Genomic DNA, 19,046 nt, shown 5'->3' with positions numbered 1-19,046 from the left:
TGGTCTGTGGGCCACTGTTTGCCAAGCCCTACTCTGGAGTCCCAAAGAGCCTGTGTTGAGCAGCATTCTGGAACCTGCTTTGGTGGCTTCTCAGTGCAAATGTCACGTCTAAGAGGGCTGGGAATCCAGCTCCCGTGAGTCCTGCAGGGCCCTTGCCGAGCTAAGCCTCTGCTTCTTGACTCAAATCCCCATCTGTCCAGGGAGGTCAGCAACCTTCTCCCAGAGCCCAGCAGAACCCATGCGGCTTGCTATTTTGGAGAAGATGCTCCCATCCAAGTGCAGAAACTGATCCGTGGCTCAGGTTATGTGTCTGGCCTGCCTCAGTCGTCAGGGGTAAAGGTTTGATTTTTCAGGCTGTCATTCCTAAAATTGCTTGTCTTTCCAGGTGATGTTCTTATTTCTGAATGCAGTCTGACCTTCACGTTCCCTAAAGAGGAGGGTTATATTTTCAAAGGGCTTGAGGCAGAACAAACTCGCAGAAAGCTTGCTCCCTCCCTGCCAGGCTGCCATCCCAGGCAGGACCATCCCTTAGGGGAGGGTGGCGCCCCCTCATAGTGTTTGTCTGGGCGGGCCACAGCTACTCCATGCTCCTGTGACCCTAAAGAAAGCTTTACAAATCCAAATCTGCACAAACTAAGAGTTCTCTTCTGATTTCTGACAGTGGTCGGAGCTTCAGGAACCCGCTAGGGGTGATAGAGAACTGCCAAGATACTTACAAAAGTCAAGATGATCCCATCATTCAAAAGCCTCAAGGCTTTAGGGGTGCCTGTGTGGCTCAGTCAGTCTGTTTCAGCTCAGGTCATGATCTCACAGCTCGTGAGTTCAAGCCCCATGTCCAGCTCTGTGCTGACAGCTAGGAAGCTGGAATCTGCTTTGGATTTTGTGTCTCCCTCTCTTTCTGTCCCTTTCCTGCCGATAATCTGACTCTATCACTCAAAAATAAATAAAACATTAAAAAAAATTTTTAAGTCTCAAGGCTTTAAACATTTTTTAGAACATTTCATATATAATTTAATCTTTCACTGAAGACAACAGATTACCCAGGCACCCGGTTTCTTATTCTACCTGTTGATAGTATTCAAATTAACTGTTTGCATTAAGGGGTTGCAAACTTTTTCTGTAAAGGGCTAACCAGTAAATATTTCAGGCATTTCAGGCAACAGAGTCTCTTTTGCAGCTATTCAACTCCGTTGCTGTATAAAAACAGCCAGAGACAAATGAATGAACGAGATGGCTGTGTTCCAAGAAGACTTGGTTTGCAACGCAAGGTGGCAAGCCAGATTTGGCCCACAGGCTGCTGTTCGCTGAGCCCTGTCCTAAGTGGTAGTATCTCTAAGAGGAACTAGGTGGGAAGGAGTAATAAAACAAATACTCCTCAGCATATCTGCCAATAATCTTGCAATTATCACTATAGATTGGCGAGTAAAAGCCCCCAACCAGCATGCAGTGCTACGGAGTGAGAACAGAATACACAAGCAGACTAATCTTGACCACAGTGAGGTCGGAGATGAGCAGCACTGAAGACCTGAAGACAGGAAGAGCCAATGGGGTGTAAAGAACCAAGAGAGTACTTGTAACTTGACAGGTCACAACAGTCTTCACGGAGAAGGAGTCCTCCGTCCTCCGGCTGAACTTGTGCACAGGATTCAGGTGGGTGGAAACCAGGTGGGGAAACACAACACGAACAAAGCCACAGGTAAGAATGGGCAGAGTGCATTCTCAGAATAGAGAGCCGGTAAGTTGGAGCAAAGTTGGAAAGGTGTCTATGGAGTATTACAGACTTTAAACCTCAGTTTTTACGGTGTGAACTCTTTGTGTACAATCAGCGGGAGATATGAAGGTTTCTGAACTTTCACTGCAATGTTCTGTACAAAGGAGGGAACTCAAAGAATCCTCCTCCTTCACAAGGACAATGTGACTGGCTGCACCTCCCATGCTATGAAGGTGATGTCACTAATGAGCCCCGTTGATTAAACTGTTATTAGATGCCCAATAATGACATACTAAATGCTTTACTTCTGTATGCCACTTAACACGAACAAGCCACTGAGGTGGTTATTTTTATCCCCATTTTACAGATTAGAAAACAGATGCAGAAGAAGTTAACATGCCCAAAGCCTTCCAGGTGGGAAGAAGCAGTGTGTGGGTTTTAACCTAGGTCTGTCTGTCGGGAAGCCTTTCCTCACTCTCTCAAATAGCTTACGGGTGCATTCAAACATATTTCTGTGTTTTAATAGTTAAATGATGTATTTTTTTTAAACCTCATTTCTAAACTGTCTCTTCCAAGTGGTTCCCTACTCAAAAAATCCCCCAATACTATGATTACATGTCTCATCTTTTTATCTTCCTAGTAATTATTTTTTTCAAGAGCAACAGATTCATAATTAAAGATTTAGAAATTTAAATTCTGTTCAAAGTTCATCCGATTTGAGTTCACTAATATAGCATGAAATTGTGATTTTCATCAATCTCGTATTTATCCATCCACGTACATAATTATTTTCATATTGGTTTGGTCTCAATGTTAGGCAGGACTTGCTTTAATGCACACACCCCATATATTTATCTCATGTACCTTTTGCTGAAACGGAATAGTGGAATAACATTTCAAGTAACTAAAACCTTTTATAAATAATATCTTACAGGGTACACCCTATTAATAACAGTTGCTTTCCAGTTATGGGACTATAGGTAATCTGTTTCCTCTTCTATTCTTCTCTTAAAAATTGGGTTATATTAAGGGTTATAATTGTTAAATGTAATCATGTAAAAATATTCTCAAAAAAAAATAAAGGTCATGAAACAACACACTGGGATCTAAATGCAATTAACCTAAAATGCAATTAGTAAAAGAATTTCCTAATGCGAAAAGGAACTATGTTCCATGAAGCTTCCATGATTCTTGCTTATATACACTTTAAGCTATAAGGTCTCATTAATTCTAGTATCAGGTGTGGGTGTATCATCGGCTCTTCTAAACTCAATCAATTTAAGAGAAGCAGGAGTAGGGGTTTACTGGATTAGCCACAACAGGCCATTAATCTCCACATTCTCCATTATAATCCAGCCCCTACCAACGTGATTGGGAGAAAAAAACCCCACAAAACCCCCAAACACTCAGTAATGCTCCCTGCTTAGGTCACAGTTTGCTTCTCTTTACTTAACATCAAGATAGCAGTTGTCATCTGTCAAATTTCTTGTTAGTTTTTCTTTTATGCCTTTTGCTGAAATTCTCAGATCAGATATATTTGAAAGGAACCATGTCACAATCCCAGGAATAGCTCAGCATTTAATTATCATTTTAAAAATCCTTCTCTTGAGTGGCTATGAAGCATAAATCAGAACTATCGTCTCATGTTGCAAATTTGTTGAGAAAACATGGTTCAGGTTGCCATCTGCATAAATTAGTGGCTGGGGAAGTCAGCAAGACCGAGTAATGACAAGAAAATAGAATAACCAAATTCCAGTAAAAATAATGAGCAACGGATAGTTTTAGAACATGTAAATATCGTATCTTTTATCATAAATGGATTAGACCCTAATCCCTTATCTTATTGCTCTGGCCAAGAAGCCAACCTTTACTGATATATCAAGCAAGAAAAACTATGAGCAAAGTGCTGACTCAGGGACTTGTTTATGTCACCAATCTCAAGGCCAAATATTTACTGGATTCCATGAGATCATATACCCATATATAGGCTCTGATAAGTCTAAACCCTAGTTGTAAAATGAAAAGAATGTGGCATTAAATATCTCTATTTTTAATTATTAAAAAAATGTGAGCCAGAGTTGGTAGACTGCCTCTGAAGATCATTTTATGAAAAAGACATGACTGTCTTCCTTCTTATTACCTTTAAAATATTCCCCAAACATCCTAGCTTTCCCCTGGTGAATCAGATTCAACCAACCTCAACTGATTATATGTTACGTGCAGGCATTGTGCTAAACACTTTCACATGAATTGGCTCATTTAATCCCCATGTTTTACATGATATTGCCAAGTTCCTTCTTAATTTCGCCCAACATCTTTTGTTCTTTTAGCTTCAGCCATAACAATACGAAACCATTTGTCAAGTACATTCTATGTGCTAAGCACTATGCTGTGTTTTTAAATCTCAGCCTCTCTTAATCCAAAGATAGATGTTATTACTTCCAGTCTACGAAAGAGGATACTAAGGATTACTGAGAGATTTTAAGTGACTTCCCAAGGTCACAAAACAAGAGGTGAAATTCTAAGACTCCAATATATAGACCACGTGGTTTTCAGTATATGCTTTTATGAAGCAGTCAATGACGATAACTTGGTCCTTTCCCAGGGTCTCACTAGAAGGCTACAAGGTCACCTTTCTAGAAGCACAGTTTGGGCTGTTCTCTTATCACCCCTTGTCTTATCCTTGCCCATCTTTGAAATCATTCACCACTCTCCTGCCCACTCACAGTCATGAAAGTTCTTCCTGCCTTAACATTTCCCAAACTGGAGAATTTTAGCATCACTGGACAGCCGGACAGCAAACTTGGATAACTCTTGGTAAAAGCCTCTTCATATAATAAAATTCCTACTTGGAAAGGGTCCTAGAAATTACCTAGTTCAATGTCTCTGTTTAAAAGGAAAAAACCGGGGCACAGGCCAGTAAAACGATTTCCCCCAGCCCACAGAGCTGGTAGCAGCAGAGCTAATACTCATGACAGCATTTTCTTTTCTTTTCTTTTTTTTAATGTTTATTTACTATTGAGACAGAGAGAAGTAGAGCATGAGTAGGGAAGAGGCAGAGAGAGAGGGAGACACAGAATCTGAAGCAGGCTCCAGGCCCTAAGCGGTCAGCACAGAGCCCCACACGGGGCTCGAATCCACAAACTGTTAGATCATGACCTGAGCAGAAGTTGGACGCTTAACCAACTGAGTTACCCAGGTGCCTCCATGACAACCTTTTCTAATTCCCATCCCATTAATCTTTGCTGCCATCCACCTGATTTGCTCTTCCCTACAATTTACAGAAATATGTTCTTAGAACAATATTTCAGAAGTCTTAAAATTCTAGGGGCACCTGGGTGGCTCAGTCCATTAGCATCCAACTCTTGATTTCCACTCAGGGCATTGTCTCACAGTTTGTGGATGAAGCCCCACACAGACAGCCCAGAGACTGTTTGGGATTCTCTCCCTCTCTCTCTGTCCCTTTCCTGCTCACACACATGCATGCATGTGCTCTCTCTCTTGCTCTTTCTCTCTCTCAAAATAAACAGAGAAGCATTTAAAAAAAAAGAAGTCTCAAAATTCAAGGGGTTTGCTTGTTCTTAACCATGGTTTCCTATGTCTGATCTGACTTATTAGGTAAGCAAAGCAACATTTTGAAGACCAGAGCCATTTGGGTTTGGTTTAATCGTTTCTGGGGCAGGCCACTGTTGCAAAGAGTTTTGAAAGTTTAATCACTGTTCTACATACTTGTTTACTTCCTCAAAGAATTTAGGTGTATTTCTGGGGACTTATAAAAAGGTTGTATGTTACTTAAGGATGTAATATGGCCAAAGCATAAGGAACTTCATACGGTTTTATCCATGTAACACTAGAGTAGGATTATTTAAAAGAAATAACTCAACATAATTAAATATCTATACCTCTCTGACATCAGCCATAGCAACTTCCTTCTAGTTAGGTCTCTTGACGCAAGGGACAGAAAAGCAAAAATAAACTATTGGGACTCCATCAAAAAGCTTTTGCACAGTGAAAGAAATAATTAATAAAACTCAAAGGCAACCTAACCAATGGAAGAAGATGTTTGCAAATGACATATCTGATAAAGGATTAGTATCCAAAATATATAAAGAACTTCTAGAACTCAACACCCAAAAAACAAATAATCCAATTAAAAATATGCAGAAGATACAAATAGACATTTTATAAAGAAGGCATACAGATGGCTAACAGACACATGAGAAGATGCTCAGCATCACTCATCATCAGGGAAATACAAATCAAAACTACAGTGAGATGTCACTTCACACCTGTCAGAATGGCTAAAATATAAAGTGAAAGAAACCACAAATGTTGACAAGGATGTGGAAGAAAAGGAGTCTTCTTACACTGTTGGTGGGAATGCAAATTGATACAGTTACTCTGGAAAACAGTATGGAGGTTCCTCAAAAAGTTAAACGTAGAACTATCCTATGGTTCAGCAACTGAACTACTAGGTATTTTTCCAAAGAATACAGAAACATTAATTTAAAAGGGATACATGTGCCCTGCTGTTTATAGCAGCATTATCAGCAATAGACAAATTAAGGAAACAGCCCAAGTGTCCATCGATTGATGAATGTATAAAAATGATGTGGTGCATATATGCAACAGAATATTACTCAGCCTTCAAAAGAATGAAATCTTGCTATTTGCAATGATGTGGATGGAGCTAGAGAGTATAATGCGAGGCAAAATAAGTCAGTCACAGAAAGACAAACACCATATGATTTCACTCATATGTGGAATTTCAGAAACAAAACAAATGAGCAAAAGGAAAAAAAGAGAGGAAAACTAAGAAACAGACTCTTAACTCTACAGAACAAACAATGGAAGGCGGGAGGGGGGGCATGGAAAACCAGGCGACGGGAGTTAAGAAGCAGGTGGCGTCAGGAGCACTGGGTATTGTATGGAAGCGCTGAATCACTGTACTCTATACCTGAAACCAATATTACTACCTAACTAGAATTTAAATGCGAAGCCCTACCCTGGAGAGAGCAGAGCCTCCGTCAGCCTGGGGACTTCCAAGTCACCACAAAGACAAGATTCCTTCCCTGTCATCCCTCCCCCCTCACCATGGCCATATACACCTTACACACACACGTACACAGACATTCACACACGCATTGACACCAACGGCCAATTAATGTGAGCAGGAAGTATGCTTCTGTTGTGTTAGGTCACCAAGACTGGTGGTTAGCGGTCAGGAGGTCCAGGATTCCCTGAACTGACATAATGAGGAAGCACACGGAGAAACACTTCAGATACAATGTAAAGTTAAAAAAAAAAAACTATAAAGATTTAAGGTCAAAAATGCTGTAATTGCAAACTTTGGTACCTAAAAACCAAGTCTATAAAGAATCTGTTTGTGTTTCGCAATTTCCTTTGATGCCGTGATTTTGCATTAAAATGAGCTCGATGACTTCCAGCATCCCTCATGTCTGTGACGCTGAACCACCTGCACACACAGTCCGCAGCTTGCAAGGAACCCTGATCAAGGAGGAGCGTTTCAGCTGAATACGCCTTCAGCCCGAACAGCAAATGCACAAACACAACTCTCATTCATTAATTTGTTCAACACATCTTACCTTCAGATGGGGCACATTACAAGACTTTACCTGGCTCAGTCAAGCCGTAATTTCAGCAGTTCTAAGAGCAGGAGGGGAAAAAAGCGGGGGGCGGGGGGGCGTGCACCAACCCACATGCTTAAAATGCAGAGGACTCCCACTTAGCCACAGCACAGCACTTCAAAGACCGCACAGAACTTCTTCAATACAGTGGAAAAACAGGGATGGAGTGTGTTATGGACACAAAAAATAATGACTTCACTACTTTATATTTCATTCTATGGGGATTTGAGCCTCTGAAACCTAGAGCTGGTATCAGAGTGAGTATAAGAGTCAGCCACCTAGTGAAATTCCTATTTACACCCGGGCCACACGGCAGACGCGGATTGATTGCTCAGAGATGCCTTCGCTTTCTAACTACCAGTATAATCACCATTTATCTATGGAGAAGTTAACAGTAGCAGCTTTTTTTTACTATAAGCTTCCCTTATTTTTCCCGAAATTAAATTAACAAGCAAACCAACCACAACAAACCATCCAACTGAGCATTTCCCTGCAGCTGTGGAGACCACCTAGAAGATTCCAAGCAGACTGTGTAGCCAGTTCTTTCCATTTCTGGGCTCCTGATTCTCCCTGCTGGTAAGAACTAGTGGGTAACACCACAGTTCAGTTGCAAAAGGCCAGAGGGATAAGCCAAGTTCTCTGATACAAGACCAGAAACACCTTAGGAACTGGAGTCCTTTTCTGTATTACTTGCACCCAGACTAAAGAGTGCGTGGGCTTTTCCCCCCAAAGCACTCTAGCACAACGCTATGGGGCAGTAAACTTTTCCAAGTGCTGGCTTCTTGCAAACTGGAATCCGACAAGAACATGCCATATCATGAGCAAGCTCCTTTAACGGGAACAGAGACGACATGGAGAAAGGGACGACACATCCACTGATCCTCAGTCCTCCTGGTTCAGGTCTTGCGGTGCGGAATCACGGGACACAAAGGAGCCAAAATACACTGTAAACAGCTAACACTGCGTTCATCAAATGCAGAGATGAGTTGAGTCTGGGAAGGAAATAGAAAGCTACCAAATATATTGCTCCCTGGGAAGGTTCCAGTCCTCTGTGCATGCTCAAAGACAGACCCCCATGCAGCAGAAGTCAACGGACGGCCAACAGAGAGCTTCTTCCTTCATCTCTCCTTCCTCTTGGCCTCAGACCTTATCTCCCATTCTCCCAGGAAAGGAAGAAAACCATTCTAAACCATTCCTTGTTACTCATTTATGTACTCATTATTATGATCACTCATTATTGATTATCTAGTAAATGCAAGGCACTGGGTTGAGCAATGGGGGATAAAACCCACAATATTTATGTAGTACCTACCATATACTCTATAAGGGCGAAGGTCGTGACTGGTTTGTTCACTACATTGCCTGGCCCAGTGCCTCCCTCAAAGGAGGCTTTCATTAGCATTTGGTTAATGAATCAACTGACACATAAAACACTAAGGGTGAGGGCAGATCCCTTCCACAGATATGTCACTTCATTTGTTCATTTCAAGAATCCCATGAAACATTCATTAGTATCCCGACCTCACAGAGGAAGCATGGCCTATGCTCACTCAATAAACTCTGCCATCAAAACTGTTTTCCTTGAGTCTGAAACACTGCTGTGTGTGGTAGAAGAGGGGGGCAGCGGAAGGGGAGTATGTTGACTCATATCCTTCAGTAAATGTGTTTATCCCACTTCTGGCACTGCTGCCAAATGTGTTGTGAAACCAGCAGGACTTGGCTCGGGAAAACTTCACCTGAAAGTCACAGGCTTCATTTCCTACTGCCATCCCCTTCAGCCACGGGGCATGAAGTATTGGACAAAGTTGAAGATTCATTCTGCATTTACTATGACAAAGGTCACACCTCCCCCAGATGAGGAGGAAATGGCATTTGTAGGCTGTCTCCTTCACAGCCACTGATAATCTCTCCACTGCCATCCTGATGGCACCTTAATGCAAATGTAATCAAACCCAAACACTGGCTACCCCATTACTAGACCAATCCTGCTAATAAAGAGCAATTATGGCTCTCTTAAAAAGGCAATCATGGACCATCCCTTACCACTTACAGCTCCCCAACCCAACCCTTGCATGATAGAAGTCCTCTTAAGTTTTGTTTAGGGTTTTGGGAGGCAGAAAACTGCAAAAAGGTATGGGAAAGACTCAATTATCAAAGAGAATCAGAACATAATTAGCATGCTACAAACTCCAGAGTCAGCCAGTGGGTTCTGGCTTTTTCCTAGGGTAGAAATACATGCGGGTGAACTAGGAAGGAGATAAATTCTGCAATGTATATCTGGGTTATTTCAAAAACTTCTGGAAAGCCACCTGGAATTACAGGTGACCCTGGAAAATAACCAGTGATCTGGGACAAGTGCAGCAGAGCTGGTTCAGAGCTTTAACCCCGACTCATCTGTCCCTAATGAAAGAGGAAGATGTAAGCTAGAGCTACTTCTTGGGCCTTTAAAGGATGCCTTCCCTGCACAGAGAGGCACAAGCGTGGTTTTCACTGACAATTTTTACACGCAAGGTGTTACTGTTATTGGAATCCTATCTCCCCAACCTCCTCTATCTCAACCTCATTCATCACACCTCACTTTCTAGTGGTTGCCGTATTGACCTCTTGACAGATCCCTGCATTCATCGTGTCTTATCTAACAGTCCTGCCTTTGCAAATGCTCTTTCCTGTGATCGCCCTTCCCCCCATCACGCTCCTCCTGGTCCATCGGCAAAAATCTTCCATCTCTCAAGACTCAGCCCAAGCATCTTTTAACACTACTTTCCTCCCTCCCTCCCGCCTCCAGAATGAGTCAGACGTCCCTTCTCAATACTTATCAGATTCTGCCTGTAACTACTAATATTTTAAAAATTGGTCTCTTACTAGATTGTGAATTGCTGGAGGGAAAGGTCCGTGTCTGACTCATTCCTGCCTGTTCCATCCCCAGGACCTTACGCACAGCGCACCCTCCATAAATGCTGAGTGATTAAGTGGACCAAGGAAGCCATTTCATTTTAGGTCTCTATACGTGCTCTACGGTAACTGGACCTTCGAGAGGATAAAATGGGTATATAATTTAGTAGGCCATGTGGATACTCTCCCCGGTGAACACAGAGTCTATTGGAAATAGAAGAGTGCAGAGTGGAATACGGGGAAACTGCTCTAAAATGCTTGCAGGGCTTCAAGTATTCGTTTCGTGCCAACTAGTACACAATCTTTCACAGCACAAAAGCATGCATGGATGGTTCACTTCTCTTAGCCTTCATCTAAGGTTAAAGACATCACTGTTAATGTTATCGTTGTTATTTAAGTACAAAATTGGAGACATTTGCAGTTGCTCCACACAGAAATACCGAATCTCAAAGATTAGGCTAAATCAGGTTCATAACAGATAGGACAACTGACTTTTATGTTTTAAAGGTCTGTCACTCAGAATGTTCCATAATGGCCTAATTGATCTATTAGACTGGTATTTCTTAAATGGGTTTTGTGAGCAAGAATAAAGGCTGACAAGAAGACAAGGAATTGGGTTTCTAAGTTACTGCTTATTGCAATCAAAGTTTAAAAAGAAGTGCACAAAAACCTTTTTAATGTCCTTTTCTTTACTTTCACTTTAGTTCCTCATAACTAAAAGGTAAAGTCTAAACTTCAAACCTCCTTCACACTGGCCCCAGATTATTCTTCCAGCCCTGTCTCTAGTTATTTATTCCAGCCCAGCCACTCTGTCTGGCCAGTTCCCAGCACTTCTGATACTTCAGGGGTTTTGTTGTTGTTCCGTCTTGTCCATCAACCAACTACCCCTGTCTCCTTGTATGCCTTTTTCTTCTGTTCTTTGGAAACCTCATGTATTCTTCCAGCCTGATTCAAATGTCTTCTCTATGAATCCTTCTCCTTCCCCACTGGTATCCACCCACAAGAGTTCACTGTTTCTTCTTTACACTCCCATAGCACTTTGTCCACATCTCTATCCTCTGGTGGGTACCATCTTGTAGATACTAAGGACCAGGTGTTGTTCATGTTTGTGATTCCTATGCCTGCACAACGTTAGCTGGCAATGCTGTTTTGCTGAATGCTAAAGAAATGACTGACTTGTCCACTGGAATTTACAAGAACAGTTGCAAGGTGTCAATAACAAGAGTAGTTATTGATGGCAACGATGATGATGATTTTGTGGGAAAGCTCTAGTTCACTGAGTGACTACTGCATGCCAGGCACCAGGGCAGGATCTGACGTATATTTTCTCTAATGCTCATTTTATAGGTTTTACAGAGGTTCAGAGAACCTAAAGACATTCTCTAAGACCACGCAGAGGGAAGAATGTCCAAGGGAAGATTATTATGTACAGGCCTATCTTGGTTCCAAAGGCTATACTTACCCCCTTTGATAGGTGTAATTGGGCCCGTGGCAAATGTCTTCTAGACACCATGTTGGCATTTTACAAATAGTAAATTACAATTACACTGTAGGATCGACAACCTTGGGAAGTAGGTATCATCTCCATTTGACAGATGAGAAAGTTGAAGTGTAACAATCAACAAAACTAAAAGGCAATCGATGGAAAGGGAGAAGATATTTGCAAATGACATCGGATAAAGGGCTAGTATCCAAAATCTATAAAGAACTTACCAAACTCCATAGCCAAAAAACAAATAATCTAGTCAAGAAATGGACAGAAGACATGAATAGACACATTTCCAAAGAAGACACCCAGATGGCCAACAGACACAGGAAAAGATGCCCAAATCACTCAGCATCAGGGAAATACAAATCAAAAACCACACTGAGATACCACCTCACACCGGTTGGAGTGGCTAAATGAACAACTCAGGAAAAACAGATGCTGGCAAGGATGTGGAGAATGAGAAAGCTGAAGTCTCCCCAAAATTCAACCATCTACCATCCCAAATAGGTTTAAAACTATGCAAAGTACAGCATTGCCTGAAGACTTGCAACAGACTTACAACCCAAAGAAATGTTAGGATTTCAAACAAATTTTAACCAAGTTCAGTCCATTGAAGGCACACAAAGATCCATAATAGAAAATAAAAATCACTAAGTCACCAAATATCTGAAGACACTCCCCAGTCTCTCAACTCAACAGCTCCCGATGTGAGCTCACTCCAACTTGCCATTATTCTAAAGTGAACCTTTTATTCCAATCAGAACTGTCTTCACTATACATCACTCATTCCTTTTCTTCTCCTTTGGCTGATGTGGTCCCTCCATCTCTTTTCTCCAAACCTCAAACATTTATCTAATATTCTCCTTTTCTTCTGCTCTGGATTTCTCTCTTCTGCGGCATGCCTTTCGCAAACAATAAGGCATTATTCTTTTTTTATTAAAAATTTTTTAAATGTTTACATAATTTTGAGAGAGAGAGAGACAAACACACACACAGAGAGTGAGTGCGGGCAGAGGAAGGTGGAGAGAGAGAGGGAGAGACATAGAATCCAAAGCAGAATCCAGGCTCTGAGCTGTCAGCACAGAGCCTGACATGGGGCTCAAACTCACGAACCGTGAGACCATGACCTGAGCAGAAGTCAGATGTTTAACTAACTGAGCCACCCAGGCGTCCCACAACAAGGCATTATTCTTAATATTTTTATATCACTGTACATTTTATGTATCACAACTCTGCACTTCTATCTTGCAATCAAGCATTATTATTACTTTACATCACTCTACATCATGTGTATGCACCCCAATTTTGACTTTCTAACTATACCTTAAGCATGGATCATTCCATAATAAAGACTTAGGTACTTTATATTTGCATAACACAAAAAAACAATTCAGGATTGCCCTCTGATGTCTCCCTCAACAATTCCTTGAAATCAGCAAAGAAGACATTGTTTCCATTTTACAGATGAGGAAACTGAGTCACTAAGAGGCCAAAAGAATCACCCAAAGAAGTAATTAAGGAAGAGTTTGACTGCAGAGTGGGTCTTCTGATTTCCATACTCTTTGTATGAAGGCTTGCCACCGTACATATGATGGAGCCCGGATCTCTCCCTGACCTAAGCCTCAGGCCTACATATGCAATGCTTAATGGAGGAGAAAAGTCGAGGTGTCAGGTACTTATGGCCAAAGATGGCGTATCAAACCACCTCTCCCCGCCACCCAAGAAAATGATTGCCCACACTGACATTTCTCTTTCCCCCAGGGGTTTTATATTACTCAGAGGGACACCTGTCTCATGAACAAGGAAGTCCCATCTATGATGATGGTATCTGTCAGTGACTGGGTTATAGAACATCAACACCACAAAGTGCATTTGCAGAAACAATATTGCCAATAAGATCATCAGATAAGGAGTCTTGGTCGGGGTGGGGCTCTTTCTGTAGTTAATGGAATGTTCTCTTTCAAGTCATATTGACGGCATATGTAGTTTGCCATTTTGGAAGCACTTTAAAGCTGGGTTTATACAGAGTTATAATTTATAAGCAGAAAGAGGCTTATGGGTCCCCTGGATAATAAGTACTACACTGTTCCCAGGTGATTTATTAAACTTTCCAAGCCTCCCCTCAACACTGGGCTTAAAGAGATAAAGTGGGTTTTACCCATAATATCCACCAAAGCCCAAAGCTATCCGTCTTGTTTATATGAGGAAGAAAATTAAGAGACATTTCAAAGTTGTGAAGCCAAGGTCTCCTTGCAAGTACATTCATACTCAATGTTATAAAATGCGCTTGCTCATGATTTTCCTTTTGCTTTTAAACAAGCCGAAAGGAAGGAAGGTAAAGGCTCTGCTCTTTCGTGGCCTCACAAACCTGTGCAATGCCTGATTTGTCGGGGAAAAAGGTAATTCTATTATTGCAAGCTTCCTATGCCTCAGATAACTGTGCTAAGTGAAAATCACTGAATACATTACCTCATTTAAACCATGTAACAAAGCGGTAGGGTATGTACTATTATTCCCTTTCTACATGTAAAAACAGAAGTTAAGCCATTTTAATTTTCCAATTAGGAAAAGAACGCGTGAAATATTCCTTGCTTGTAGATACTGCTGGTCACTGGGCTTGCCGTCCATGCCAGGTAATAGTCTCGGCTGTCTGACAGTCATGTATACCTCCAATGCTACCTTATTTCGAGTTCTGAACGACAATCACCCTAATCCTCCACTTCCAAACTCTCTAAGACTCACATCCATTTCACAGAACTCATTCTTTCAGTCTGGAGACATCCCAAGAAAAAAATACTTACATGAAAACATTTAAAAGAACTCTTGATCCCAAAAGAAATGATATGCTGAATTCTGACTCAGTTAGACCCGGGTGTGAATCCTCCATGCTGCCTCGCTGTGGGCTTTGGCTGCCTCATCTATAAAACTACCCTACAAATTCTAAGAATAGATGAATTAAAATATGTGCAATATTATATAATGTATATGAAAGCACCGCATAATTTTAATTGCTATTGCTATTATTATGAATAAACTGACAAAAAAGTAGCGTTGCAGAGAGGCACGTAGGATGTGTTGTGGAAATTAAATCAGACAGCTGTCTTTGGACCTGGAATTTCTCTCCAGGCGCTGCTGAGCATTCATTCTCACTGATCTGAGCTGCTTTTGTAAGAATGGAATGGTGCTCTTGCTAGCACAGGAAAAAAAATCATCCTGGTTCTCTCTCTCTCTCTCTCTCTCTCTCTCTCTCCCCACTTCATTTCTCTTCACAGATTTTGGCTGCCTTACACTTTTGGGAAAATGACATCTGAGTCTGCCGTGGGAGAGAACTCCCAGATCATGGCATTCCCTCTTAAACCTAGCCGTGCTGTCCTTCCTCGGCCAGCACCGATTCGCTCTCTCACATGGAAGGCACACATGCCACAGCCCCAGCAGTGAGTTAAGCCTGGTCAGGTGGACCCCCAGGCCCATCTGTTGACAGCTCTATCACAACCAGATGATCAGTGCAGAGCCACCAAACACACCAAGCCCAGGGCTCTGTATGTTAAGAAATACAGCCACTCAGTCCCAGCCCAAAAAAACGCCCTGGGTACACTTAATTTGGGGAATGGAGAGCGGTGAGGGCAGGAATCTTTAGGTAACACAACACTAAGCCTCAAAGCACCTGAGTGTTTCTGAAAGCCTCTGAATGCTACCAAGTGAAATTTGGTCACTACAGGCTGGATCTACCCCCCAAATTTTCCTTCTGTAAAGAGTTTACGCTGCAGATTTTTGTTGACCTTTTTCTAATCAGGAAGTCAACCCTACCAATGCATCAATCGCGGATGCCTGGTAACTCAGGAAGAATTAGTACCCATTTACTGGGTAGGGTAATTCATCCCAAGATGGAAGAGAGGTGCCTTTTTTTAGACTTTTTAAAATTTAAGACATAGTAGGTTCTATGATCACAGGGTTATGTTCCTTTTGGTAAAAGCTCAGTTGAGAGTAAATTAAAACTGCAAATCATGGAAACAGAAATGAAAGACCCACTAAACTCTCCCTGAGCCGCAATTATTCAACCTTAGTGCACTGTATACTTATACCTCTTAAGGCGGCTAGACGGGGGATAAATGGTCCCCCAAATTGTGGCAACTGTGAGTCATAATTATATTAATCTGATTTAGGACGTACATGGATACCGCTGAATGAGTGGTTGTTTTCGGAGGGAGGCCACCTTGGCCCTGGAGAAAGTACAGCCTTAGAAAATTAAGTTTATGGATGTGTAAATGTAGAGTACATAATGTTGCAACTCTGCCTAAATGTCTTCATAAAGTGCAAATTAATGCAGAGCCTAACTAGGCATTTGGAACGCTAACCTAGTTTTCTGTGTTTAGCTAATAGCTAGCAATTTTGCTTACACTTTTACCCTCTCATTACATAGCAATGATGATCATTTAGTAAATCCATGTGAAAGGCCACATACTCTATAGCACCTCTTCTGGGTTGGAAATAACCCCTTCCTAATACTTACATTTATATAATTTAGTTACTGATACACCAAGCTAAGTATAGCTGTGATAAGGAGCCCACTAATACCTCTTTTGGAGGCTGAGAGCAGACCCTTTCTCCAATGGTTCCCCACTGAGCCATCTGATGGCCTGACCAAATGAATGCAGGGTAGGGGCTGGGGACACAGGATGGTGGGGGCTCCAGAGCTTGCTAACCCTCGGAAAACCTTAAAGGGACTCAGCTGGCTTGTCTGCTTTGCAAATTACTCATGATGGTGGAAAGAGATAAGGAAAGGCTATTTTTTCATTAGTGAAATATTACAGAACGAGAGAGTTTGAAATAGACACGTAGAAGAGAAAGATGGAAACTGTGGTCTTGCAAGGCGCTACCCAGTGCATTCCTGGACACGTGACTGATATCAGTCCTTATAAGTCCCCAGGGAATGTTTCCTCTTAGATGTAGGATGGGGTAAAACAGGTCCCTCCTGAGGATTTGGCGTGGTGCCAGGGTACTTTTTATTGTTTGCCAGGTATATACAACCCATCTCTAAAGTATTACCGAAGCAAAATTCTTAGTTTGGTGGCAAAGCCCCAAAACAGAAGGATTTTGAATTCAAGATTCCCCACTCTTGCCCTAGGAAGAGTGAGGAAACAGAGCAGTGGTATTTGGAACTAGGTCCAGGGTGAGCACAGACAAGGATGAAAGTTGAAACAGAGCAGTGGTATTTGGAACTAGGTCCAGGGTGAGCACAGACAAGGATTTCAATATCCAGAACCGGCACTAGATTAGAGGGTGGGGATTGGCTGGATCAGGGAAGATGCAGGAGACAGGTCCCTCCACCTGAGTGCTGCTCAAACGCCTCTGCTCAGAAGGGTAAGGTTCCTGTTCTCCTCTTTTGGTGACCTCAGTGGGAAGTTGGCTGAGTCCCCAGTTCTGCAGAGGGAATGCAGGCAGAGGGGAGCCCTGGGAATGGGTCCTACCCTAGGCCCTCTAATGACAGGTGTGAGGGGAAATGGGGTAGACACTCTTCGTGGGAGGAGACACTGAACTGGGGAGTACTGCTGATCCAGGGGCTTTTTCTCATGGCTCCCCTCACAGTCAACTCCCTGCACCAACAAAAACACTGCCTGGAAATCAGAATCCCCTCCAACAGGCAGGCAGGCACGAGCCCTACCCGATTCAACTCCTCACTCCTGAACCACAGGCTGGCTGGCTTAAGTGGTCTGAGGTCAGTGAGGCTGAGCTACCACTCCACTGGGAATTAGGAAAGACTACATCTAGAGTGCTATTTACCATACTGTGTTGTTTCAGAAGGGTTCTGCTTTTACTTGGTGTGGAGCAGGGCATACTAGCATGTTTTAGACCATCAGGACCAGTTCTGATGTGCTTGGGGGAAAGCACGGAGGACCTCCACATGCCTCTGGTCCCTGCTGGTGGCACTCTCCAGTCCCGCATGCTCCCGCAGTCTCTTGAAAGTGCCTAGATACCAGGGCAGGGCTCTGCGTCCATTTTGCCTGCCAGGAGCCCCCGAGAGTCTGGGAACTTTGAAAGCCAGGGGATTAGGGTGGGGGTTTTGAAAGCTCAGATCTGGGGGCCAGAGTCCTCAGCAGGAAAGCAGTTGAAAATCAACACCCATCTGCCTCTTCTTTCTCATCCCCCACGCCTTCTATATTCCAGGACTCCTTACAAATAACCACCACACACACACACACACACACACACACACACACACACACACAGAGCACCCTTGGGCTTTGAAGGTTTTTAATTCCGAAGGCAGTAAACCCTCAGAACTGAAAGGGTCTGTGCCACCACCCCCTTCCCCTCCCACCCCTCCCCCCCCAGGCTACTTGAGCATCTACACACTACAAAATCCCAAACGTTCTCAACAGCACAACAGAACCCAAACCCGCCAGGCGTTCCAGCGCGTCCCATACCTGATATGCAGACGATGAAATTGGCTTGAAGAAGAAAAAGCACCTCCCAGACTATTTCCATCCTCTGATTCTCATTCCAAGTGCATCACTCGACGGGAAAACAGGGGGGGAAGGGGGGAGCCCGACACGGCACACACACATACAAACACGCACACACTTGCGAGCGAGCGCACACTCGCACTCCCACCCGACAGCCGGCCAGGGACAGTCACCCCCAAGATCAATATCGCAGTTTGAACTGTTCCGGCAAATCTCCCCTCGGGCTCGACGGATGTGCGCCCCAGATGTGCTGACACATGTCCGATGCCTCGCTGCCCCGGAGGTCTCCCCGATCGCCGGGCTCTGCTCCTCCTCGCACGAGGGGCGGAAACAGCACTAGCAGCGGCGGTGGCAGCCACCTGAAGCCACCAGCGCTGGGCTCTTCCTGCAAAAACGAGACCCCGATCCGCCTGGCGCCCCAAGAAGACATAGACGATAGCCCCCCTCCGGGCCGCGCCGCACAGTTCCGGGCCCCTGGCGCTCGAAGCTCGCTGGCTAAGCCCAGGCAGTCCGCGACAAGTTGCCCTCGAAGTCCGCCCCCCTCACCGGGGCATGGTCACAGGCCGGCTGCCGCGCTCCGGGGCCGCTCTCCTCCTGCTTCCGGGGGGCGGGGGGAGGAGACGCCACCGCAGACAGGGAGACACAGAAAGAGAGGCAGGAATTATTGCCCGAAACCGCCGGCAGGCTCCGCCGACCCTCCCTGCTCCCCAAGCCGCGCGCAGCCCGCCGCCTCCGAGTCCTGCTCGGGCGGCGCATCCAGGGCGCCGAGCGCCGAAGGCGAGGAGCCGGGGACCGGGCGCGTTGGGGGCCCGCGGGCTCCCCACGTCGCGCGCGCGCTTTCC

At 43.7% G+C, this 19,046-nt stretch overlaps 1 protein-coding gene across 4 annotated transcripts in view; it reads right to left on the bottom strand.

Moving 5' to 3' along the window:
- CA10 (carbonic anhydrase 10) overlaps nucleotides 1–19,046 on the bottom strand; it is a 484,381-nt gene that overhangs the window by 464,164 nt on the left and 1,171 nt on the right. For 2 of the 4 annotated variants that reach the window (XM_029928756.1, XM_029928755.1), the window contains exon 2: nucleotides 18,166–18,801. In XM_029928756.1, the coding sequence (XP_029784616.1) occupies nucleotides 18,166–18,226 (61 nt within the window). In that variant the 5' untranslated portion in view covers nucleotides 18,227–18,801. The remainder of the gene's footprint in view (nucleotides 1–18,165; nucleotides 18,802–19,046) is intronic. The other 2 variants (XM_029928757.1, XM_029928754.1) reach the window with 1 other exon arrangement.

Source organism: Suricata suricatta, chromosome 17, assembly GCF_006229205.1.
Source record: "Suricata suricatta isolate VVHF042 chromosome 17, meerkat_22Aug2017_6uvM2_HiC, whole genome shotgun sequence".
Classification (NCBI taxonomy): Eukaryota; Metazoa; Chordata; class Mammalia; order Carnivora; family Herpestidae; genus Suricata; species Suricata suricatta.
The sequence above is the reverse complement of the archived record's forward strand: the minus strand, read 5'-3'. Positions and strand labels throughout refer to the sequence as shown.